The 26,968-nt window shown below is 43.1% G+C and overlaps 1 protein-coding gene across 4 annotated transcripts in view; it reads right to left on the bottom strand.

Moving 5' to 3' along the window:
* Positions 1-26,968, bottom strand: part of LOC126564230 (CUGBP Elav-like family member 2) — a 222,427-nt gene that overhangs the window by 111,362 nt on the left and 84,097 nt on the right. For all 4 annotated transcript variants that reach the window (XM_050221213.1, XM_050221214.1, XM_050221215.1 and 1 more), the window contains exon 2: positions 18,517-18,875. In XM_050221213.1, coding sequence (XP_050077170.1) covers positions 18,517-18,875 — 359 coding nt within the window. The remainder of the gene's footprint in view (positions 1-18,516; positions 18,876-26,968) is intronic.

Raw genomic sequence — 26,968 nt, 5'->3', positions numbered from 1 at the left:
CACGTTGGGGTTAAACCTGCTTCTCGGTTCGATCTCATCGTTTAATTCACTTTAGCTCATTACACGCACGTCCACCCAATTGGTCCTTACCCATCGCAGCGTGGCCAACAAATAAAACAATACAAAACAAAAAAAAAAAAACGCTTATCTAGGGTGCCCATCATCATCTACAAAACCAAAACACATCACCAAGGAGGAAACGATCCATTCACGTCGAACTGATAAAGAAGTTACATGATGCACATGAAGCACAACGATAACGATGAGTTACCGAGTAACGAGAAATTGGTCACAGTATATCTCCTCTGCTCAGTTTCAATGTTTCGAGTGGTGCTTGCTTACATACATGGCCGGCAACGAAACCACCAGAGTGGACACACTCGCTTTAATACTGAGCTCTCTGGCGGGGGGGTTTTACCCTTACAGACACACACGAACGGGTATTACAAATCCCTTCACTCTTCGATACGGACAGATCGAAACAATCACCATCATCATCGATTTCAGCAAACAGCAATCGGAAAGGAAGGGTTGGGATTGAGGGAACCTGGTGTCTAATGAAAATGAGTTGAGCCGGTGCAGAAGCAACATCGATTGTTGTGTGGGACACCCGGTAAGGTATATCGATATCGTCCGATTGTCATACGAGCCTCTCACCGTTCCTATTGATTATCTTCCAACAACCGAAAACATCACACAGTGTACGTGCGGATTATGGGTGTATTGTGGAAAGGACCAGCACACACTACTCTCTGCCGAAGTGGCCTTCGGACAGTAATCGTCTTCAGCGTGTTGGTAACTCTCTAGCTAAGACGACTGCCCACACAGGGCAGAACCAGAACCCAGAACGAAACCTAATTAAGTAACTAATCTTCGGTGGAGCGAGGCTTTGGCAGAGGACCCCTTTTCCGTCATCGCCAGCTTCCCCCGTCCATCAACGGCAGAAAGGACACATTCTTTGCCTAAGGTATGAGACGGCGAACCTCCGAACAGGACGGCCATCAACCGCAATGGTCACTCCTTGTTTCAAAGTCCATTTCACTTCAGCTCCCATCAAAACCCTGAACGCCGCCCATGGGTACTGTGGCAATGTTTGATTTCTCTTCATCACAATCTTATCCTTTTTCCGCAACTCAGGGCCCGGGGTGGTGTGTGGGGTGGTTTCTTATACTTCAAGCCAGACAGAAAATAGCCAGCCAGCCATAACCAGAATGAGCCGGTGTGTGTGTGTGGGCTGGGCATAACAAATAGTGATCGTTGTTTGTTGTTCGGTATCGCCTCAGAATCGATTCTTGGAAGTGAAGAACCTCCACCAGACGCTCGCGTCCACATCTTCGCTACGGTATGATGCCAAGGAATGGTAAAAGTAGCATTCAAGGTGGTTTCGTTTTGTTTGGCTTTGGTTTTAGTAGTTCGTTTGGTTGGGATTTTGTGGTCGAAAGGAAATGAATTCCGTTTCCTGCTTCGATAACACACTCTTCGGCTCGCTTTTCGCTTGTGACCAGCACAGTAAGCTCCATGCATCGTACACCAGCACCGGGCTGGGAGCGTTTTTCGGGAAGGATTCGCACTCAAAACTTTCCGGATCGGTATCCTCGTTTGGAAAAGGATAAGCGAAACAAACACACGTAAAAGCTATCGTTGCCCAACCATTTCAAAAACGATCACCGACTGTGTGGGTATGGCTCAGTTAGTTGGTGTTGATGTTCAATTTCTTGGAAGATGTTTGTTTAATTATAATTTCGTTCAGTTTAATTTTCAACTCCGTGGGAAGTTGAGGGAGCGAATGGAGCACGTTGCTGAATGCGAAGCAATTCGCTTCGTTCGAATAGTAAAGGAAAACATCTTCCGATAGCAAATAATCAATCGAACTACAGTGATAACAAGATTCCTTCCGGAAGAACAAAACAAATGCTTCTTAGCTTTAAGCGAGGAAACATTCCTTTTAATCGCAATTTGTGGTATGAAATGAACTTCAAAATGATTAATTTTTTTCGTTTTTCTTAGATAACTTCAACCGATCGTTGATCTTTACGTTCGGCTACAACCAAGCACAAATGGATTGAATTTTCGAGCAAACATACACAAGGCCTACATAAAAGCATTGCGAAAAACGCAAAACATCTTCGCAACAAAGACAAAGGCATCAAGTTGTTGTTTGATGCGTTGTAGAAACCTTTCCAATCAGGATTATTGATTGAATACGAAAGCAATTCCCATCAATTATGCACATCTGAGAGTACGCAAAACATACCGTACCGCAGAGCATGATGATGTGGGGCATCAGGACTAAAGCAATATCTCGAAAAACAATCCAGCAAACGTGCAAGAATAACGAATACATTGGAGTTCGGAAAAATCGATTTTTTGAATTTTATTGCTTGTGATTGATTTTAATAGCTCCGCACCAAGAAACAAAACCTTCGATGTGGTGGGCGTTTCGTCTCTTGGATAAACGAAACAGAATTCTGTCGTGATGGTGAATTGCACTCGTTCGGTGCAATTACCAATCAACTACGTTAACCAAAAACGGTGGGAAACATTATCATTCGTGTCATTATTCTTTCAGGTGGTGGAGTTTCTTGGACGGACGAAGCCTTGGAACTGAAGACACACAAGAACCTAGACTTACAGACTGGAATAGAATCGAAATAGGTTTCATGTGTCCATCGAGTCGACTTGGTGATGTGATGTAACCGCTCTTACCAAGCAAATTATAGGTTCTTCATCATTACACCTCGACAACCCTCCGCTAAGGACCTTTCCACCTTTGGTTCCGTGGTTGTACATGCTGATGTCAGCCCTTTTTTTAAATAACTTATGAATTTCTCCATCACGAAGAAAAGTCCCACCGGGTGCACGGTTTGTCCTTGTTGCAAAACGGTCTAGCCTGAGTGTCTGACTCTCCGAACGTCTTGCGTTGCATGTAGCATGCTTTTTCCTGGCGGGAAACCGTGTAACCACACAATTGCAATAATGCGCCTTTGCTAAAAGCTAAAACCCTCCCGCTGGAAGTACCGCACCGGCAGATCGATCGGCCAGCTTTCAGCACACGGCTCGACGGATGGGCTGCAGCACCAGTACAAAAACATACGTCAATATGTTTGAATTATTAAGCACCGATGTTCCACTAATGTTCCCTTGTCGAGGTTCTGGACTTGAACAACCCGTTTCCTTTGGTTTGGCAAGCGGGCGAACCCCTGAAACAAGCGATTCGTGACGTGATTCCATGGGGTTTTGCTAAATTATACATTCCAAGATGGCGTTCCCCGTGAGACTTCTTGTTGTGCTGCAAGTCTTCGGAATGGAGCGGCACGCGAATCGAAATCCGATTGCAACTTAAAGAACGTTATTTTTAGCTTACTAAATGTTGCAATCCTACGGATGAAAAGTTAAGAGCTTCAAGTAAGTAAAGAATTTGTTGGTTGCCAAAAATGAAAACAAATCATTTTAACCTCAACAATCCACCATCTTCTTTATAGCGAAAGAAAGGATTAAACTTTTATCATTCACCACAATAAAATGCGCGTAACGATTTTAACCAGTAGTCAAACAGCCTTGTACACCGTTAAAACAACTTCCCTCCGAAAATACCACCCAATACCATCCAAAACAGCGGTGACGATGTAAATCACCATAAAAACCTAGTTCGCGGTCGGGGCTGTTTGTCTGCCCCGCCTACCGCGTATGCGTAACTCAATCAATTAGAACCGTTCATTCTAATCGTCAAACCGGAACCAACCGGTAGGCAACCGTTTCGCCGACCTCGTGGTTCCGGTTAATATTCATTTCCAGTTTACCTGCCTGCCAGCGCAATTTCCAGCGAGCATTTCTACCGGTGACTGGGCGCCTCCATCGAGCATTCGAGGTAAATATGTCCCCGGGGGCTTGTCTTAAATTCTTACTCTGACACCTTCACCCGGCACTAATGGAAGTGATCGATTGCAGGCTGATTAGAGTTGCCGTGCAAGATGAATGTGGGGTTTTGGGGGGTGGTTTAGCGTGTTCTCTTTCGCACCAGAGGACGCGCGACAACAGCCATCCGGCAGAGACGACGAACCGTAAACCGTGAGCGTTGGTGTGACGATTGACGTTTGGCACGTTTATTTGCGACTCAGGTCTTGGGCCTTGTGTCACGCATAAATTTAGCAAAAGTATCGTTTATGAATAATTAAACACTTCTCGCATGTTGTACACAGACGGCCCCCGGTGCCGAACGCTTGCCCACCGGGTTTCGGTTACTACAGCCACTTGGTCGTGTGGTCGTATTTCAACCCTAACACACTAGCCGCATACTGTAACCGAATGCAGGCAATATTAATTCGAGCAAATTTTATTGGTCGTCGAGCAAATAGTATAATTAATTTCGTTGCTACCTACACACATACATACCTGCCTACCAGCCACAGGACGCTACTTTTGGTAGCGTGTCCTGTGCACAGAACCGGACATTCGTTGGTTTAGGCGGAGGATGGATGATCCGTTCATCGGGTTACATACACGCACAGAGGCGCGCAGACACATACACACATATATACCAACCCAATTTCCACACAAAAACCAAACAAACGGTCCACCAAAACCAAACGCCACCAAACCAACCACTGTGTTGGTGGTGGTAGCGATGGTGCTGCTGGATAGTGGTGTATTGACACCATGGTAGGCAACACTGTGTTTGGCCTATCCCACATCACACTGAGGTCGGTTAATTTCATTTACCTGCAAAAGCGTGGCATCATTTGTTTGTGAAAAGAAACAATCGAGAGAAGCATTTGGGAGGTCCAGAATTGCAGGTGGGTGGTAAACCGGCTTCGATTTCGATGTCCGGAAACGGAAGTTAACTTTCTAGCCAATGTCCGGCTTTTGTTGGATTGGGGATTGGGGATGCTAAATAGAAATTGAAGTTAGGGGGGGGGAGAGCTAGGCGAGGTTTGGTCCGTATCTGTCCGGAGCGAAATGAATTATATGCAAATTATGTTTAAATTCCAATTGACATTGTCAAAATTATGGTAATTGCTTTATTATGCTGGCTATCAGGGAAGCAGTGTGTCAGAGTGTGTGTGTGCTTATATGTGCGTTTGTAGTAGTGGACAATGTATCATACTCCATCGCTGCTCACCTCAACCGAGAGTGGCGACGGCTTTCCGAACGCGCTAAACGCTGGCCGAAGGATCAAAGCAACAATTCAGCCGAGTTTACCCCCTCCTGAGGGTCAAAAGCTCCAAATGATTTCACAGTTTTAAACCGTTCTCTAGTGTGCCGGTACCGGTGCGAATATCCGTACCACCTCCAAAGGATAAGGCTTAATGACGCGTGACAGTTTCTTGCCTGCTCAGCGCATTGAAGCATTGCGAAACCTTTTCCGAAACCTTTGCGAAACCTCCGGAGGTAAGGTTTTTGAGGATTCAAAAAAAAATGCTAGCCGCAACAAAAAAAAGCGCCTTGGAGATTACATAAATTAAGAACATTTTACGATAGGTCTCACTCTGAACAGCATGCAGGCAAACGCAGGACGAATCGGTGTTCTCGTCGAAATAAGGTGAGTAGCACGTGTGGCACCCCCAACGAAAATTGGTCACCAAAAATGGTCGTATGGGTAAGATTTTATTGCTGCTAATAAAATGTGAAGATGAAAACACATCAGGCTAGGATGGCGAGGTTGAGAAGAGGACATGAGGTGCACGCAACATGATACTGATGAGGATCTGTGCTCATTCAAGAACGAAACCCGACTCTTGCAACGAAATTCCATCCCGTGCAATCGTTACATTTAATGTTTATTACAAAACCTTCGTCGGCGAGCTACGGTCTCCTCTCGGGTTCTGTGCTTTGCTGGGTGAACTTTTGATGCTGATAAAACCATGCGACGATCAACTACAACGTCTCACGTACAGTACTGCAACTGCTCGTACTGTCAAAGTCAGCCATTTTTATGACGATCCGTCAATCATGTTGACGCGCCGTCGTACGCGGGGCTAAGGTAGCAGTGTTTTATAAATTAAGACGATTGCCACCCATCATATCTTTGATGCTGAAAATGACATATTAAATTCAAGATGACGGTTCACGCCGCAGCAGACGAGTTTGTAAATCGTTGTTGTATTAAAACGTTATCCTTGTGATGGCTTACGGCGAGAAGCACCAAATTAAATGTAGCCCGTTGAAAATTATCTGTAATGTCTTGGCATTATCATCAAACTTTGCTGCAATTGCATATTGAGATAAAGGATTAGGTTTAAGCGACGGTGTGTGGAACGACGATAAAAACATAACTTCAATCGCTATGTTGAAATAAGTCTTAGAAATTTGGTTATTAAATGCGCTACTCAAGATAATTGTAAAGAAGCTAATAAACGGGAAAGGTAGAAATGCGGTTTTAAGCAAACAAAGCAGCATAATAATATGCAATTTAGTTAAAAATTATGCTGAGAAGAATTTATTTCCATTCCAGAACTTATTTTCCTTACTAACGACATTTTTAAGAACGTTTTAAAAAGGACAAGACTGTTGGAATCGGCTTTTTCTCAACTGAACAAGCCTGAAAGTATGCAATTGATGTGTAAAAATTGCTTTAAGGTATGCAATTATTACAGCAAAAAGCTGTCTGTTCATCGTTTCCTAGCTGCTATGAATGCTAGCATCCCTTTACGTTAATGACGATCAAAAAGGACATTCAAGACGATGGTTTTGTTCTCGAATAGCGGACAGGTGTCCAAAATCGGAAAGTACATCCGCACGGGAACCGGGTGACAGACAGCAAGACAAAAGTTTGATGCCTCCCAGGATACCCAGAAAAACACATGCGCCAACTAGTTTTCAGCACTGCACACATACAAATTGGACCGTTTTGCTGTTAATAGGTGCGCTACGGTAGTGGTAAAGACGAGCTGATGTTTTCGTGCTGTTTATTACCAGTTGCGTCCAAGACCGGGACGGGCGAATCGTTCCTGTCGTGCAAGAGAGCACTAATTTCAGGACAGCTGTGTGTCTGTGTACTTAATTACACACATTGTACACACGCATTGAGGTGTCACTGAGAAAAATGTCTATCACCACACCACACCCAGGATCTGTACACATCTGGACACATTGAGTGGCCCAATGTGGTGACTTTCGCTTTTAGCGTTTAATTTTAATCGACTGAAGCAAGCTAGAAGGGTAATGGATGTCTACAGGCGGCGTTAATAGCAGTGTTTTGTGGGACTTTACTGTCCCTGGGAGGGACAATAATGACAGACAGAATGCCATCTGAAATGTCTGTAGTTATGTCGTCCCCTGATGTGTTGACATTGACAAAAATGTAGTTCTTGTATTAGTTACAGATGCTTTAAAAATCGTTTGGTGGGGAAATTTTAAACGCTAAAAAAATGAAATTCTTAAAACATAAATAATTGGAAGATTTTAATTGCACTTCAAGCAAATACTGCGAAAATAATAGACTGTTAAAAGTTCTTTACAAAAACCGAGCAAAATCACTCGTTAAAAAATCATCCGGAAAAATACCGAACACTGGGCATTACAATTGAATTCACATGATTTTGCCTGTTGCCTACACCATTTTCGCCGTGCTCGATATTGCTGCTTCATAATTGATCGGTTTTCATCGAACCTCGGACAACAGGGGCTGCTAGAACATTCATTAAATTATTCATGCTAAACTATCGGCACGCAGCGGCCAACGGCGGCGATGGTGATGGTCTCGATTGGTAAACTGTCAATAGTCGATTTGAGTTCGGTAGGAAATAACACAATAGTCTTCGCTTCCCGTTATGTGTCTTCCAATACTGCGTTAGCTTGTTTTAGACGTTTTTTTGTTGCTTAGGTTCGCATCGCTTTGCCATTCCCACAGCATAGATTATCGCTAATTAGTACTTGCTACCTACATTTGACACGCATCCATCAGTATGCTCGTTATTTTCAATTCCATTCTGGTCTTTTTTGCTTTAATTGCCAATTTTTGCTCATCAACTTGTGAGGGGAAAAAAGAACTTTTGTCGACATATATGTGAGAGTTGGGCCGATCATGGTGACATAGGCATTTAATTAGTTGTAGAATTTTATTCGATTTTATGTTCGTTTCCAAGCAGAAGAGTAGTAAAAAAATGGGTTTTTTTGTTCCGTTGTACTGCTACAACTACATCAAGCTTGGAAGATAAAAAAAGGCTGGATTGGAAAAACCCTTCCCCAGGATAAAGTTCAAATTGATTTGAAATAACTAACTTTAGAAAAAAATACTCTAAAAGCTAGTGGAACTCACATCAGCCCAGTGTGCTCACCTACAGATAGTGATAGTGTTTTTTTATATCAACTTCAAATCTATTGAAATAAAACTGACCATCAGTATGACCTGGTCGTTACAAACTCGAGCTCTGGATATCTATGTTTGAGTTGTATATTTTTTTCTTTCGCTTTTCCCGGTACCTAATCGATTCACTATTCTATTCAGCACTCACTATTGTTCAACAAAACTGAGGGCGTATAGATTTTTTTTTTACAAACGATTCAATCGATAACAGTTCTGTAAATCCTTTGCAACCCGAATACGCAAGCCTAGAGCACAAAGTATATTGACGATTAAAAATAGCACACAAATCAACAACGTTGTCTATCACCCTATGTTCTGGGCCACAGGCATTCTGCAAAAAAATTAAAAAAAAAACTAGAAACGCACCAACAACCAGTGACATCTACAAACGTACAGTTCGATCGAGCTGGTAGGGAATGAATAAATGGTATTACCATCACTGTACACGCATTCGACCACATTCCATACTCGGAGTTGGTGGTCACTTGAGGACGCAGGACTTTGGGGTGGAAAAATCGATACCTCAATAACCTGAATATATCAATTGCACTCTCCAAAAGCGGCCAACTGACCAACGATAGCGCCAGTCAGGTAAAGAGTATCAACCCTTCAACGGCGAATATGAGCGCTCGGCGCTGCTGGATCCCACCCAATCGATTTTCATCGAAACTTTGGGTTTGAAGAAGTTGGTGGACAGGTAACAACACCGCTAATATCTTCCTATCCTGAAATGCTACTGTCCGAGTCGTAGAATTTCTCCATGTTGCCCGTCTAACTGGTGTTTGGAGCGATACTACAACAGGCAATTGGAGCCAGCGACGGGTGTGCCTCGTTATCTGTAATTACTTCTCCCAGAGTGCATTCGCTGTGCAATTGTGGACCTCACGGGTGACCATACAGGTCCATTCAGTACCTGGCCGAGTGTGGTGAGGTTTAATTAAGATTGTCAACTTAATTACAATCGCTAAAGTTTAGCGAGATGTGAAGCGCACACTCTGTTGCTATCGATTCGGTGTCAATTTTTAAACCAGTTCGGATGGGCTAATGGGAAGCGAGATATGACTGGTCACCCTTTTCTTCGAGCAGGAGCAACAGCAAGCATCAAGGCTGCATCCTTCCCGAGAGTGGTGATGTCAGGTGTCGAGAGATGCACCGATAATTAGTAGAAGTATCCAGAAAGTTGATCTCCTCCTGGATGCTGGTTATTAGTGGAGTTTTGTTGTTTCTCGATGGGTTTGTAATTGGTCCACAAAATCATTATCTCTTATTAACTAATTAAGCTTGAGGTGCTTCAAACGCTTGCTATTGGAGTACCACTGCTGATGTTTGACTACATAAAAGATGAACTTAATCAAATGGATTGTTGTGGAGAGCAAACTTTTCCATCTCATCTAAATCTGTTAGCAAAAACTGTTTAGCCCCGAATCGGTGGACTCCCGGTTTCACCCTTTTAGAAACCGCACTGAAGAACCACAGAACCCCTCCGAGGCGTGTGCCTGCGTAAGAGTGCTAATTACGAACTCTACTTTGTAGTTGAAACCTTGCACGGGTTTGACCTTTTTTTAATTTTGCCGCTGGGTAAAAGTTTGTTCCAATTTTTCGGCGTCCAAAATTAACCTTCACCTTTGCGCCGTTTTAGTGAAGGATTGAATTTGATGAGGTTTAAGTTATTTTTTTGGCAAGTATCAAGAATTCTTTCCTCGTCTGGAAAGCTCATTTCAATAGTTTTCTTCGTAAAAAGAGAGGAATCTTTTTAATGCTTTATCTAAACATCAGAGATACTATAAAAAACTATAGCCTTTGGATACATCCAAATCAAATGCAAGCTTGTTCATCTATTTCTGAATGCACAAATCTTTAATAATTTTTTATTTTACTTTTCATTTTCAAAACTAGTTCAGAGTGGTCGGGAATTTAAATTTCGAGGAAACGAGCTCCGAGGACGTTAGTGGCACTTTTATCAAATTCTTCCTCAAACGGGTGACCTTTATTCGCAGGTGAACGTGACTCGGAGCAGATGATCTTTCTCACGTCCTTCACTAAATATGGGACAGACATTTTTAACACATACACACATACTCTCTTGGGCCCGTGTTATGGGGCGTGGAAACTATGCAATCTGGCACAAACTAGGTTTCATCCTTCCGTAGTCCGCTTTTCGCTTTTCCTCCCTTTTCCCTGTTCACACAATAAAACAAAAAGGATAAAGGGTCGTGCCTGGATTTTAACTCCCTATTCGCCATCTCCGTTTGCAACTCAAAAACTTCCTCTCCCCTCTCCCCATTTCGTGTGCCACGAAAGATGGAAATTGGGATCATTAAAAATTGAAATACTCCACAAGTCTTCTTCCACGGTGTGACCACGGTACGACGCTCTCCGGTGTGCTAGTGAAAACTCGTCTATTCCTTGAAGCAAGAATTTGTTCTCGCGCTCGCCCGTTTGTTCATATTGGTCCGTTTGTTCGCTCGCTTGCTTTTTTGTCATATCTAAATCATGAAACAAACGGCCCTACGTTCCGGCGAGGCCAACCAAACGACTATTGCAACATTTAAAAAAGGGGAAGAAAAATAAAATAAAATTGCGCCATTAAATTTTTTCTCCAATTGGACAAAAGAATTGACGGGACTTTGTGTGTTCATCGCAGAGATAGAACATATGCCAACGCTTTCTTCTTTCGGAACGAAAAAAAAATTCACGTTCCCCCTTTTCTATGGTCAGGATTAAACCTTGTTATGGTTGTGCAACCTTTGAAAGTAGTTTTTAAAGGACCTACACACCTGTTTTTTAAAGCCTGTTTCACTCAAGAAACAAATTCTTGTCCCCATTTCTAGGCCGATGGAAACAGATGCTGTTCTACGCGAGCTTAGCAAATAATCTGCTCCGACACTGTGCTCCAAAACACACGCCCAGCAAAAGTGCGTCGCACAGCACTTTCACAATAATCCTGTAAGCAGATTGTCAAATTTGCAATTTCAGCAAGTGCCACCGAGATGACGTGAGAGTTCGGCGGGACTTTGGAAGCCTTTTTCATGTCGGATTTTTTACGGATCAAACGTGTAAGTGGTGTGTGCGTACCTTTGCAATAATAAAACCTACGATTGAAAGACGTGAGAAAATGGATCATCCTTGGGCCTTTTGTTGGAGTAAATCTAACCAGGAGGATGGGTAAAGGTCCCAAAAATGTACTATTCAACAACAAAGCTTGTTGGTTACATTTTAAGATATCCTGGCAATACCACTCGTCTGACAGGGGAGAATTTTTCAGACGTATGCTGTCACTTAACTATTTTTGGAATTAAAAAAGTCGGTTGGCTTTTAATATGATACTTACACATTACTCGGAGCTTAATTTAATTTTCTTTTCTATGTCACTCTGTCACTCGTCCAAGCTGTGGCTTTCCATCCCAAATTTAATCTAATGCGGAAAATTATGGCTTTGCGTGTAGACATACTTCACTTGGCATATCTCCCGTTTAATAATACTATTCAATATCCTACCGCAACACACGCAGAACTGAATGAAGCCCACATAATTAGCTTTGTCGCGTTTCTCCCGGTTAGAATACCGCCGCTCGGACAATGATTGTGTGCTTACAAAAATAGATTATTGGCTTTGAATTACGCTTCTACACTTTCCAGCTTGCGCGGACATTAATTTGATGTCGATTTAAAACGAATGAATATTGTGTGCATGTTTGCTCTTTTTTCCCCTTTGGTTCGCATGATGAAAGCTTGTCCTAGTTTCTCGAGAGCGCTTTGACCACTGCTACTGGTGCTGGTGGTTGCTGCTCGGGTTACACAAAAAGCGATGAATTTTTCAGAAGCCCTAATTTCGCCACAACTCTACCAGAAACTCGTCCCATCGACGCCGACCCAAAGGTTATTAGGCAGAAAGCTGCAAAGCTAAAACAGGATTTCACTCAAACCGACAATTTGACAGTCCTTTCATCTTTTTTGCCCGGGTTTGGGAAAAATCATCCGCCGGCTAATTACAAATCTACCGGACCTAAATCAAGCTTTGCTGGGGCTGGAGTTGGGGTTGGTAGGACTGTGGTCAATGATGATTGCAGCACAGCGAAACATTAAAGAAGCTCCCGGAATGGAGCCAACGAACTCGGACGGAAAATAGGTCAGTAATGGGAGCAAAGGGGAAGGTAGAGTTCGGGGGGAGAATTTTTGGTTAAAAACCCAGCTACTAGCTTATTATCACGGTTAATCCCTTCTCGTCGACAGACCTTTATTATTAGCCTGATTTTTGGCTCCTTTCAAACACTGTATGATCTTCGTCGAGTTTCATTTTCATCCGACTATTCTGTGAATTCAAGCCTAGAACGATGATGTATTTGAAACATTAAAATTAATCTGAACCCTAACCAAATCGAAGTCACAATTCGGGATACAATTTAGCTGGAGTTTGTTTGAAAAGCATTCAAAAGCATTTCAAATTTTGCTTCACAATCGTTGTCCGAGTTTCGTTTTTAATGTTTAAACATTTTAAAGCAAAAGTCCCATTCTGAGGAAGTAGATGGAGTAAACCGGAGTTAAGGATGTCTTGGAGCTTAATAAGCTGCCGAAAAGCCGACCGTGTTAAACTGGGAGGATTTTTCATGCCGCTAATACCGTCAGACTTTTGCAAGTATGACCAAGCTAAGGGTTTTTGTGCGGTTCAAAGAAGATTGTTGGTCTCGTTAGACTGCTGTGGTTCACAAAATGGTAAACGAAATTGATACCAGAAATTTTAATGTGTCAAAGAAGATTTTTCTCTGTCAAATACAAACTTTTAAATATATTAAACAAAAAAGAAAAATTTTATACATTTGAACCACATGCAGAAGAAGCTAAAAGTGTTTAAATTTAGGAAAATCCACAGAATATTTCTATACTTGACAGAACATTATTATAAAATTATTAATTATGATTCATAAAGATCCACTTACTAATTCACATGAACAAGAGAAGCAGATATTCTTTGAGATATTACACTATATACACTTTTACTTTATAGCAGTATGCTTATACTTTACAGAAAACATGCTTTTATTGTTAAAAATAACTATAAATTGTTATTATTAACAAAAAAAAGGTTCAAAATAAAAAAGGTAGCCGAGACCATCAGAAAAAAGTGTTTTATCAATCATCCATGAAAAAATGTGTTATCAAAAGCAAAATATTTTTTTTTTTTCGTTCATAAAGGACGGTCAGGCCGTATTCCTAAAAATAAAATAAATATTTGTGATTCAACCATTTTGAAATCAACAGAAAAAAGGAAACAAAGCTTTTTTTATATTTTTTTATGAAAAATCAAGAAAAGAAGTTTTAGTTTCCCGTTGTGATCCTTGACAGCAGATAAATACTTCATAACCATTTTGATCTGTTTGTTACTAGAGCTTAGCGTGTTTTTGAAATGTAAGTTCCGTTTGATCAGAGATTTTGGGGATGCTTATTGGTTGAAAACTTTGTATTGTTCACTAGTCCGTCTCTTTATAGAGGACGCTAGCGCAGCTTGGTCTTCAAAACAACAAGAAAGAATAGACAGATTAGAGACCATCAAAAGGAAGTTTTTCCTATTGATTTAACTGCTTAACGACCGTCGAATGACGAATTAGACATATCGATATCACGTGTCGACAATTTCTGCCGGTTGACCAATTTGGTCATATTTGTTATAATTAAAATCGAATCGAAACGAAATCGAATATTTTTTTATTTAAACATGAATTCTTATTAGAGAAAAATAAAATGTTTGCATTAAAGATAAAATTGTACAAATTTTTTGGTAAGAGTAGTCGTGATGGTTGAAAAGTACATTTAAAGTAAAGAAGAATTATTTTCCATCTGGATAAAATAAAGCAAATCTTTTGAAACGATTAATGAAGAACTTCACTGGAGAACTAGCATGAACATAAAATTTAAAAAAAAAGTTTGAAGAATTGCGCAACAACAAAAATTTCATTAGATGCGAAAACTATATTTCAGCCTAGTAGAACCATGGCTCAGGAACTGTGGTCTGTAATTAAAATTCTTCTTTTTTGAAACTCTCCAGGCTCCCCAGGCATGGTGACATAATGTTTGGCATGTTTTCTTAAGTTAAACACCACTTTCGCCAAACAAAACAGGCCAATTCTTGCTGTGCTAGACAACAAGAAGAAGAAAAAAAAACCAAGTTGACTCATTGTTGGGTAACCGACAATATCCAAAGGCAGAACACGCACACGCTCCATTTTGATTACAGTTCACCATCATCCTTGTGTTCATCACCAACCACCCATAACCTCAAAGCACTCAACGTTCGCTCAAACCTCCTCCCCATTTCAGCCCCTTTCCTTCTCGGCTGGCTTACCACAGGACTACAAAATGATGAAACAAAAAAAAAATCCTAACCCACCGCCCTCACGCCGACAATCTGGTTTGAAGCATGTGAAGTGCGTTTTGATTCAATTTCGGGCTGAATTTAAATTAGAGTAAAACCAATACTGCCATAACGATGATGGCATAGAAGCAGCAGCAGCAAGACAAAACTGTCAAGTGGGTGTATGGGAGTATCAAGCAGCCCCGATGCGAGAAAAAAAATCTCTTCCCGTTGAAAAATAACGCTTTGTCACGTTGATTTTGCTCTTGTACGAGTTCTTGTGCCCTTTTTTTTGTATCTTCTTCAGCCGCTCTCTATTCGGCTCCCTCTTCAGCTCACTTGAAAATCCTTCGGGGATTCCGTAAATAGGAAAAAGATGTTAGCCAAACGTGCGTTTCAAGTGCGTCACGCAGTGTCATGTTGTGGGGTGAGGCGCCGAGCCGGGGAAAATCTGGCAAACCATCATCTTAAATGGGCGAAAGGGAGTAGCGCTGGCTTACCGAAGGAAAGCCGTTGAAAACGACACGCGGAAATGATACATAATTTTTAGCCCGGGAAAGTAAGTAACGTCCGCACGTAAAACAAACACACCCGAGCAGGAGCGGTGTAGCATATGAACCTCTACGGTCGCTGTACTTTGAAGAATCGGATTTCACCCTCCACTGAAGCAGCAGACGGGAGACTAGGGGAGATATATCTCCGCCAGGATCACTGATTTGACATTTTCTTCCCCACGGAGAAAAAGAATAGTGCGTACGCGAAGAAAAGACCAAAAAATTGAAACAGAAAAATCGGGAAAAGCGTGCAATGAGATCATGACACGTCCTGTCCCTATCAGCGACAGCCAGCAATCTGACTGACAGGAGTTGTTCAGGAGTTCCGAAACATATACAGGTATATCAGCAGGCCTGATGAGGTAATCGAAAAATGTTGCCAAATTTTCTGCGGCTTGTATCTGTTTTCAGACCACAACTTGGCCGTTCCTTCTCCCCGCCAAGTGAGGTGTGTTTTTGGAGAATTCGCGAACAATCATGACAAAATGCGAGCTTTACGCTCGATGACGTGAGTGGATTTTTGTTTCATCCGCCGTCTTAAAGAAGACCACCAGACCTGGGAGCCCCTTGGGGTGTGTAAAAGATGCTGATGGGTATCTTCTTATGAGAGAAAGTTCCATTCGGAACACGTACCTATGTGGCCACGGGTGTAGTACGTGTGCCAACCCTCGTGGTGGATATTTCAGAAAACAGAAAAATCATCGCGATAATCATTGGGTTACACGCTGGGTAATTGAAATTTTTCCTGTTTCTAAGGTGTGTTTTGAGGAGGCTGTTGGTGGAAAATCTCGGCCATGTTCGGGGGTTTTCGCAATCTAGGGATAATAATGATGAATCACGATGTATCCCTCGAAATTGGCATTGATGCTGATCGATTGATGGTGTGATCAGGAGCTCTAAAGCCATCTTGCTATTGCTATAATCATTTTATGCCATTAGCTTTATATTTAGGATTGAATTTGAAGAAGAAGGTGGAACAAGGCTTTTGGAGGTCAAAATACATTAAAACGGAATCAAATTGATCACACGAAGTAGCTACTAGCCAATTCGGTCATTGGTTAAAAGTGATTTTTGCATCAGGAACCTGAACTGATCGAACGGTGGGGTTGATATTATAGTGCTTAAAGAATAAATCCTATTTAGGTTCCATTCTTGAGAGGAGTTTGCCTATCAAATCCACAAGAGTTATAGCAGATTGGGGCTATAAAAGTAATTTAGTTAATAGTTTTCCTCCCTTTTTTCACTTTCACAACAAAATCAGGAGAAATCCGAATGTTACTTATGGCTAATAGCTTGCTTAGGTTTAACCTTAGTCTGGATAGTCATGCCTGAATTCAGTTTAACAGACAGGACACGATAAGATATCGAATATGATGTGTGGATTCGCCGAAAAAGCTTGGTCTTCTGTGAATCCCATTTTTGGTGCTTAAAATTTCATCATAACATTAACCTATCTCCATTAAATAGCTACCAACAAGAAAATGAATTACCGAAACTGTAGTGCGTCCTTCAAAAGAAAAGTGCCAAGAATCGATTTATTTGCCCAAGTACTTTCACCTTCCAATCTTGCTAACTTGGAAAGCTAAGCAAACAAAAGTCCCAGTGACCATCGGAGAAAGGCACTAATCTCTGCTCTTTTCCACTTGTCGAACGCAGTTGGATGCACTTTTCTATTTTTTTTTTTTTTTGCTGGCTACTTGCTTCTCGTAGAAAGTTTTAAGTCCCAACCCTTAAGGGACCCTGTTTCACCTCGAAAATCCACGTAAACGTAAAAGTAACTGTCCATCGAAGTGTGATGCCTTTATTTTTTGACCGATTTCAACCATGACCGCTCTTTCGACGGTCGTGTCACCTACCTATCCCGGAGGAACGAATGCCCATTTGCCGAACGTCATCGCAAATCTTCACTTACAGTGCCACAGTGTAGCTGGACAAAAAAAAGTAAAACAGCGATGACCATTATCGGTGCACACATCCAGCCAACGTCAAATGTGGCGAGCGATGACCAGTGACACCAGCTTTCCCCCAACTGGTTTGACATTTTTGTGTGTGTGTGTGTGTGTGTGTGTGCCTCTTTTTTGAAGGACACCCTCAAGCCACGCTGGAAGGCATCAACGCGGGTCAACACGTTTTACCCAGTCAACATCACCAAGAAGAGAGAAATGAGTAATGGATTGGAAATCAACAGTTCTCTCGCCCGGACGTCCTGCCGAACCTTGGGCGATACTCGGACCCATTGTGCCACCGATGAACGGTGTGTCCGTTCTTTGGAGGTCAGCTCCCGAAACGTGAAGCAATGGCCATCGAAAACCGTTCCGTAGCACGTCCGCTGTACGTTCGAGCGAACCGAAAGTGGTTCGCTGATGTGTGTGCTTGTGAGCGGTTCTTCTCACACCAGGGTTGTCACAAACATCAAGCACATTTCCAATTCCTTCGTCCTCGAGGCTTCAGCTGCTAGCAGGTACTAGGGCAGCGTTCACTTGCCTGTCGTTCGATTATTCGCTTTCACTCAACAGTCCCCGGTGCTCGAGAAGGAGATCCATCCAGAGAAAGGTCATCAAGCGTGACAAAAGGGAACAAGTTATCAAAAGTGGCAGCAAAAAGCACGGAACTGATAAGTTTGTGTTGAGGGGGGAGCGTTGTTTTTTTGCGTCATACTTTAAATTCCCCAAACACAATGTACCGAGAAAGATGGGATGATGTCAGACAGAGAAAAAAAAAACGGCAAGCAATGGCGTCAAAAATCTGGACACACACAAACAAAAAATTGACTTCCACCTCTGGAGGTGCACAGAACGTGTCATGTTTACCACCTGCCTAAAACGGTGCTTCTCCAGATAGGGTGGAGATATTTAAAAAAATCAATCTTTATTGTTCCATGTTGTTTGGTTTCCCTAACCCGCTCCGAAAAAGAACGGCAGATCTCTTTGTGCCCTGAGGTCGTAGTTGGGGAATCAACGGATAACATCCGGAATGTACATCTTCCTCTTCTCATTCGCAGTGATCCGGGCTTTTTTTCTATCCCCGATTCGCTTCAACTCGTCTAGAAATACCTGCAAAAACGTCTAGCGGATGTCCTCGACGGACGAACGAATGTCCTCGAAAAAATTCCTGCGTTCATTGCGCGTAGAACACATCCTGTGGCATTTTTTTTTCTTGTTTTGCACCCTAACTGCGCTGTTGTCTCTTGAGTGGCAAATCAATTAACGGGAAAATATCGCCTCCCGCTTTCGGGCGGAAGAGCGAAGTGCATTGACTGCTGTAGCTGTTGTTGTTGTTGTTGTTGTTGCTATGTATAGGACACTCACCCTTGCTTTGGCCGGATGTTTTGTCCCGCAGCACGTTGATCTGATGGACACGGCCGAACTCCTCGAACATCTCCTTTAGCTGCTGCTCGTCCATCGAGCGTGGTACCTGCCCGACGAACATCTTGATGTAGTCCGGGTCGGGCTGGTCACCTACCACCTCCTCGTCTTGGTCCTGGCACGGTGACGCCTTGTCGGACCCGTCCGACCCGACAACGATCGCCGTGTTGTTGTTTATCACCTTGGGATTGTTGTTGTTCAGCGTATGATTGTTATTGTTGTTGCTGCCGGGGCTGAGGTTCATGCTGGTGACGTTCGCGTTGACGATGCTGCTGGCGGTGTTGGTCATGTTCAGGATGGCACTGCAAATGGAAGCGGACAGAAGACGAACAATAGTCGATAAGTGGTTTAGCTTTAGTGGATATGGGAGATTATCAGTTGAGAATCATCTATAGATAAGACAGAAGACATTGTAAAATGCGATAAAAACTCTCCCAAGTCTTACAAATGTAGATATAAAAAATAGACTTTGACACTTCTATTCTATAGTTAAGCTTTCCCCAAAAACTCTCAAGGTGCTTCCTTTTCGGACAACAAATTCAATTTCAAAATGTCCACCCATCGAATGATTGTTTCCGCATTTCACGCTTTTCTTCACCTTTGCCACTAACGCTAACGACATACAGAGGGACGAACCTCAAGAACCCGAGCAGCAACCCGGGACAGATTCATTTCCCGCTAGTCCCTCCAGCATAGTTCCTTCGTTATGAAAATCATTTGTCACGATGTGGCAATTTGACGGCAGACGATCCCTGGACGATTCTTCACCGTGGCGTTCCAAGGACGTGACTCGAATGTGAATGCTTTGCCCTCACTGCTGCTACCGGCGAGTTTGGGTGGGAACGCAAATTGGTTGTCGTGGCGAATGAAGCGGCAAAGCGTGCAAAGCAAAACCTAATCTCGTCACACCTTATTGATGGGAGGATGTTTATGCTTTTCCCGGCCCAACAGCCAACACACTACAGCACACTGACAGCTTTTGAGCGACGGGAACAAACGGTCAATGTGTCCGACCATCATAATAACGGGACGGAGAGCGAGAATCTCCGGTCTATTGGACGATCCTTGTTTTGGAGATTTCTTGGGACTGATGTTTCAGGGATACCATAATGACAATAACGTTTCTTCATTGCTTCCTCGCGAAAAAAAGAATCCTTTACTCGCTAGTTATCCTACAGCATTCAGTGGATTGATGAAGGTGGTGGATAAAATTTTTATCGTCCAATAAAACGGACAAGCGCCAGAAAAGGGAAAAAAATGGAACGGAACAACATAAAACGCATCACTCATTAAGCGCGCGGCTCTCGGAAGGCATGAGTTTCGCTTCCTTTTGTACGGCGCCATTGTGATGGTCATCCGCTTTCCTTCCAAAGTGCGGTCAAGTGCGGTGCTGGTGCTTATCCGTACGCAACAGCACGTACAATATTAAAGATGACCACAACGTTGTGTTCCGGGGTGGGGTGCTGAATGCTGATTAGCGCGCAAAAAATCCTCATCATCTTTGGCTCGTTGTGGTGTGCTGCTTGTGCAATCAAACGGAATCGACGGGGATGAGCCACCCGCGGTGCATGGTTGATAAAAAGTTTGGCACACCACAAAATGGTGGATCGTAAACGAATAAGCCATCTGTTGGTCGGGTGATAAACAGCGTGACTACAACGATTTTGCCCACATCCACCATCAGCGGTGTGGTCTCGTCGTTGTCATTTTGAACCGATCAGCAGCTACGTGGCATCGGGTCAAAAGAATAGAGCAAAGAAGTCACACCGGAGGATGCTCGCTTTCTCCTATATTTAGAACGCGTTCCGCCAATTTCGGGCTAGTTTTTCCCCCCGGCGGGAATAGCACAGAAGGCGCGCGAAAAAGATTCGTCAGGGTGGTGGACACGTCCACATTGGATGGACGACACACTTTGTTATTATCGACGTTGTTGCGATGTTCGAAAGTTGTGCCCGACCTCTAAAGGATGCAGCTCTAGTACTTCTTTTGCTCGTCATGGTTATCTATATTATGAGTTCCGTGAGAACAGGGGAGCCTGGAATCGCTGGCACAGTGGAAAGCGGACGAGGATGAAATATTAGATTCAATTATTTTCGATATTGCATTTGAGTTCGTCGATCCGTGGCGAATTTAATGAACTCACCGTGGTGGTTTCGCCGGTACGTATAGCTATATCGTCGTATCGACGAGGGTCACAGACATGTATGCTGGACAGGTCGTATGGAGCACCAGAGGTGGAAAAGATAAATCCACCCCGTGTGTTCACGTTCTTGTGCTGCTTCAGAAGAGGAAATGATGGAAGATGAGTGCCCGGGAACAACGATGATAAATATGTTCGTCTAGCAAATCTTTCTGGGTTAGTTTGCAATATAAAAAAGCACACTCCACTGGACGAGTTTTCTCTCAATTTTTTTTTCACTCATCCGCCAAGTTCTCTGCTCACTCCAATAAGCCTCGGAGGCGCGTGTGTCCGGCACGTGCGATTTTAGAAAGCCGTCCCAAAGGAGGGAACATCCTCTATCGGTGTCGTATAAGTATATCAGGCAAAAGACAGGTTTATTAGAACGATGTTTACGACCCACTGATCAATCCAGCCATATCGGTCTGCTTCTTCAGCAAACCAGGTTGACGATTGATAAACGACGAAATCATCGCTTGTTTCGCTAGTCCAGCATTTTGCTTCGATTGTTTTAGTTTTGCGTGCCATACCGCGCAAGACAACGTCAAGAGTGGATTATAATTTTCCAAATCACTGAATCGGAGATCGGATCCTTGCGTCGGTGTTTGCTGACGACGTTTCGTAAAGAATGGTGCGCGTTTCTTCGATTGATGATTGCTGAGGGTTTGCCCATGGAGCACCCGTTCTCCGACAACCATCAATCACGAGCTTTATTCGAGACGGGGCAAACATTGAATGAATGTCCGCTACCCCCGGGTTTTGTGGAACGAGCCTACCACGAACACTGAATTCGACAAAAATTTCCCGTGAGCATTAGGTGGAAAAGAGGATAAAAATCATTTGCCCACTACCGGTGCGTTCGGAGGGAGACGATTTTCGATTTCAAGACTAATTGTGTACCGCTGGCAGCAGACACACAAAATTCCTCCCAAGAAAAGTCATTTGAATAATTTCGTTCCCGTTTTGTTTTCTTGCCTGAGACAGGGCCAACGGAGTCTGGCAGGTAGGAAAAGCTTGGTTGATCAAATTAAACACCGGGAATTCAACACAACAAGCCTCCGCGAGGCACGCGCACCAGCCAAATAAGAGGTCGAAAATGAGAAGCCAAACCATATTTGACAGCGAACGGCTCGTCGTCTGCGCCTTCGAGGCACCCACCGCGAGCACACAAAGCCCGCTAAGGACGCTTAATTGAATCAAAGGAAATGGAATTAAATTGATGACAGAGGCGGCCAGCATTCATGCTCCATTTTTGGGCATGGTTTGCCTCTCGTCGTGTGAGAAGTGATGATGCTTAAACACCACCATCTAAAGAAACTTTCCTTCGAACGGAAACGAAGCGTGATGGTGACGGCGAAGACAGTAGCTGAAAAAACGTAATTACGAATAAATTGAGTGATTTGGCAGATGGCGCGCCGTTGTAGCTGATATAATTTCATTACGCGCACTGGTCAATGCGTGTTGTTTTGTAGGGGGGGCGCGAATAGAGGATGGCGAGACATTCATTGCTACCGGGAATGTAGCTTACAAAAGGAAGCGAAAAAAAAGGAAGCAAATAATTTCCATTCCAAAACTCGCGTCTAGGGACTATGTTTTGCACAATACTTAGAAAATTGGAGAATTTCATTACGAAAAACACTTCAAGATATTTCAAAGAGTTTTAGGTGCAAAAAAAGGTGCCAACGATGGGAATGATTTAGTAAAAATCCTATTAAAATTTGATGCCGAAAGATCTGTAGCAAATGACGCCGTTTTCTGAATAATTCGGTATAATTGGGATTGTGGACGCATAAAATGAAAAATACATAAGTAGTGGTATTGTAATACAATATTCATCTTGTAAGGAGGAGGATTTAATAATTCCGCATATTGACAATTATGTTACATTCCAAAATAATGTTCCTCGCGAAAGCAGTGCACATGCACTTTGCTTATAATTATTTTCTTCTATGTAAATCGTGTTTTTGGATCCCTTCTTGGCTTCGAATGGCTTACAAGACTTGTCGATAGTATTTAGTAGGATAGTTGGATAGTCAGTCCTCACCACGGGGAAACGGTCCGGACGAGAGTTGAACCCCGGTCTTGGCGAGTGAAGAGCCGGTGCCGCTCGTCAATTTTTATTGTATCGACCAAATCACGACTAATAATTTGACTGATGGGTGCCTTACAAATAAATATACACTCATTCACGATTAGTTGGTTTTTCTCCTTTGACACTGAATTCTTGGATAACGTTCAATTGCGTTGTTGTTTCAGATATCTCCAGCTTATACATATACTTCACCGGTAATTCTGATGCTCTAACGCTTATAATGTCTTGCTTTTATCGTCTTTTGCATTTTTTTAAGAGAAGTGAGAAGATGTATTAAAACTCGAAGCAGTTGTAATCGATTATTAGGAAGTACCTCACTAGTTCCTACTAGTTTGGCTCAAACAGTTCTTAATTTGTTTGGTCATAGCTGCTCCGAACCAACAGTTGATACAAAAGAATGCTAGGACACGGCATTGTTCTACGAATAATCAGTTTATTTTTCCTGAAACAGTTTTTGGATTGCTCGAATGAGATGTTCTCTAATGTTGACACAAACTTATTAGTTTTATTGCAAAAAAAAAACTTTTCTCTCATCAACGTTGCAGGAAATAACAATATCATCAATTAATGCAAGTGCTTTTATTTTGTCTTTAAAAGAGTTTAAAAAGAAAGCACAAGAAACCCAGTATGTAAACAGCGCTAATTACCACTAACCGGGGTAGCGTCAATTAATTACTATTCATGCTAAAGGAAAATAGCTTCACAGCTAATTATAAACTTTGATGCCGCATACTGCCGCACAAAACGGCCAATGATACTTTCGCTGAGGCAGCGTACAACAACAAAATATGTAAAGACGCGAAGAAGTTTCTAAAGAAGTTGCTTACAAATGCAACATCTACATGTGAAGTAGGGAAACGAGATAGCGATATCGTGGCGAGCGCCGAGTGAGCGAAGGGGGGTATTTAAGCGGCGCGCGCGCTCTCGACCCAGCAAGAGGTCAGTTGAACGCGAAATGTCGAAGGTGAAGGACGTGCGAATTGGAGAATAAATAAAGTGAACTAAACGAAAGCCACCCATCTTCTTCTTTTGATGTTTAACTGATTCTCACATGGGGGCTCAACCGGGATACTGTTTTCCCAAACGAGTGAGGCTTTTGCGATGAAAGCAATCGGTGCGATATAGTGTGATGTTTCGTGAGGCTATTTTGTGATTAAATAGCAAAAAACTGTGAGGCCTTTTTATGAAGGCAAATAGTGAGACGTTTTGTGAAAGAGATGAACAGTGAGGCTTTCGTAGCAATCCGTGCGAATCAGTGAGGCTTGTGAAGCAATTAGTGAGGCTTTATTTTAGCAACCAGTGAGAATCCGTGAGGGATAGCGAGGCTTTCCGAAGCAATCCGAGTGAAGAAATTTAGCGAGGCTTTACAGCAACCTGCCTGTGAAAATTCTGTGTGAATTTTACGAGTCAACTAGTGTGACGTTTGTGCGTGAGTGCGGGAAGCCGCGAGAAAATTGTGTGGTAGTGTGTGTGTCGGCTTTGTGAGTGAAAGATAGAGAGAGATAGAATGGCAACGGTCAAGGAGCTTTGTGAAGATTTCACGAAGATTGGGTTGGTGCGCGAGTGTGAGAGGCTTGGCCTAGAAACCACTGGAGGAAAAGTGGAAATCGCGAATCGAATTGTGGAATACCGAGCGACGGTTGCGTCAGGGGACAACGCCGGTCCGTCCGGGAGTGGACACAGAGCAGAACCAGCTAACGCCATAGACGACGTCGAAAACTACGCGGGTAACCAACCGTACGAGAGCTGCGATGATGATTCCGAGGAAAAAGCGGATCTGGATCTTCCGGAAGAAGGTGATAGCTTTGTTGCCGAGGATGACGATGAAACGGAAGAAGACCCTTTTCAAACTGCTGTGCGAATCTCGACGCCTAAACGACCGCAACGCGTTTACGCATTTCGAGATGTGGAAGATAGCATTGAGACGTTTGGAGCAGAGGATGGGCACGATGTGCGTATTTGGCTGGCACACCTCGATTCCGTATCAAAGTCAGCAGGATGGAATGACGAACAAAAGCTAATCATGTTACGTAAAAAGATGACGGGAATCGCAAGAAAGTTCGTGTCGTCTTTGCGTAATGTGCAAACTTATGCGAGATTGAAAAAAGAGCTGATCACGGAATTTGCTCCATTTGTGAGGTCGAGTGATGTGCATCGGATTCTCGCAAATCGGAAGAAGGAAACGGCCGAGACGATGCGAGAGTACGTTTACGAAATGCAACGAATTGCTGCCCAAATTGATTTAGACGAACCAAGCTTGTGCGAGTACATCGTGAACGGTGTGACCGACGATGATTTTCTCAAATCATTGCTGTACGAGGCGCAAACAATTCGAGTGTTAAAAGAAAAGTTGCTCAATTTTGAAAAAGTGCGCATGGCTCGAAAGAAGAAAACGACAGATAAAGAAGAAAACAAACGAGTTTTGTCATCCAGTAGCCGCGTTGACAAACGGGCGGAGCAGCGATGCTACAATTGCGGAAACAAAGGACACCAAGCTCGCGCGTGCGCGCAGACACAGGGTGGTCCGAAATGTTTCTCGTGTCGTGAGTACGGTCATAAGGCGAGCGAGTGTGCGCGGAACAAAAGCGTCGTTCCTGCGAAAATAAACGTGACGGAAGAATCGGTGGGAATGGTTGATGTCGTGTTAAACAAAACATCGGTCAAGGCATTGTTTGACAGTGGAAGCAACCAAAACTTGGTGACAATAGGTTGTTACAAGAGAATCGAGGGATCACCGCTGATCGATACTTCGATGTGGTTCCAGGGCTTTGGTGGCATGAGAACAAAGGCGATCGGCATGTTCACAGTGGACGTTACGGTGGATGATAACGTTTTTAGTGGTGTGCGATTTTTTGTGGTGCCAAATGAAAGCATGTCTTACGATGCAGTATTGGGCAGAGATTCCTTGAACTATTTTGAAGTTACGATGACAACGGCGGGTGTCAAAGTCAGGCCATATGGTTCAACGGATGAAATGTTTTCTATTGTGTGTGACAATGAAGACAATTTGGATGTGTCTCCTCGATTTTCGGAAAGAGTAAAGGCTGTTATTTCGGGGTACAAACCTGCGGGAAACGTGAATAGTCGTGTTGAGACGAAAATTATTTTGCATGACGAGACGCCTGTGCGTTCGTCGCCAAGGCGTTTTGCTCCGGGTGAAAAGGCGGTGCTGGAGAAAACAATCGACGAGTGGTTAGCCGCGGGAATAATTCGAGAAAGTGAGAGTGATTTTGCGAGTCCGGTAACGTTAGCGAGAAAAAAGGACGGTTCCTTACGCGTTTGTGTTGATTATCGCGAACTTAATCGAAAAATGATTAAGGATTGTTTTCCCATGAGGAACATAGAAGATCAAATCGATCGCTTGAAGTCAGCCAGAGTTTTTACCACACTTGACTTGAAAAATTCGTTTTTTCATGTTCCTGTGGAAAAGTCGAGCCAGCGGTACACAGGCTTCGTTACCCACACAGGCCAGTACGAGTTTCTTAGAACGCCTTTTGGGTTGGTCAATAGTCCAGCGAGTTTCAGCCGGTTTGTAGCGGATGTGTTTCGGGAATTCATCAAGAGTGAGCGTGTGTTGGTGTATGTGGATGATTTAATAATTCCTTCATTAGATGAGGAAAGTAATTTTCAAACGTTGAAGGAATTGTTAAATGTCGCGAGTGAGAACGGTGTGCAGTTCAATTGGAAAAAATCGCAATTTTTAAAGGATGAAGTGGAGTATCTCGGGTATGTGATTCGCAACGGGTGTTATCGCATAGCGCCGAGTAAGTTGCGATCGGTTCAGCTTTTTCCGGAACCGAAAAATGTGAAGCAGCTGCAAAGATTTTTGGGACTTACGAGTTACTTCCGAAAATTTATTGCTGGTTACGCGACAATTTCGAAGCCTTTGACAAGTTTGCTTCAGAAAGGTGTTGAGTTTGTGTTTAGTGAAGAGGAGCGTTCGAGTTTTGACGAGTTGAAACGGTGTTTGGTGACCGATCCGGTGTTAAAGATCTACGACGAAAGTGCCGAAACCGAGCTCCATACGGACGCGTCAAAGTACGGTTATGGTGCTGCGCTTATGCAGAAGAGTGACAATGACAAGTTTCATCCTGTTGCCTTCATGAGTCAACAAACATCAAACG

This window comes from Anopheles maculipalpis, chromosome 3RL (assembly GCF_943734695.1).
Source record: "Anopheles maculipalpis chromosome 3RL, idAnoMacuDA_375_x, whole genome shotgun sequence".
In the NCBI taxonomy this organism is placed as follows: Eukaryota; Metazoa; Arthropoda; class Insecta; order Diptera; family Culicidae; genus Anopheles; species Anopheles maculipalpis.
This window is presented reverse-complemented; position numbering and strand designations above follow the sequence as displayed.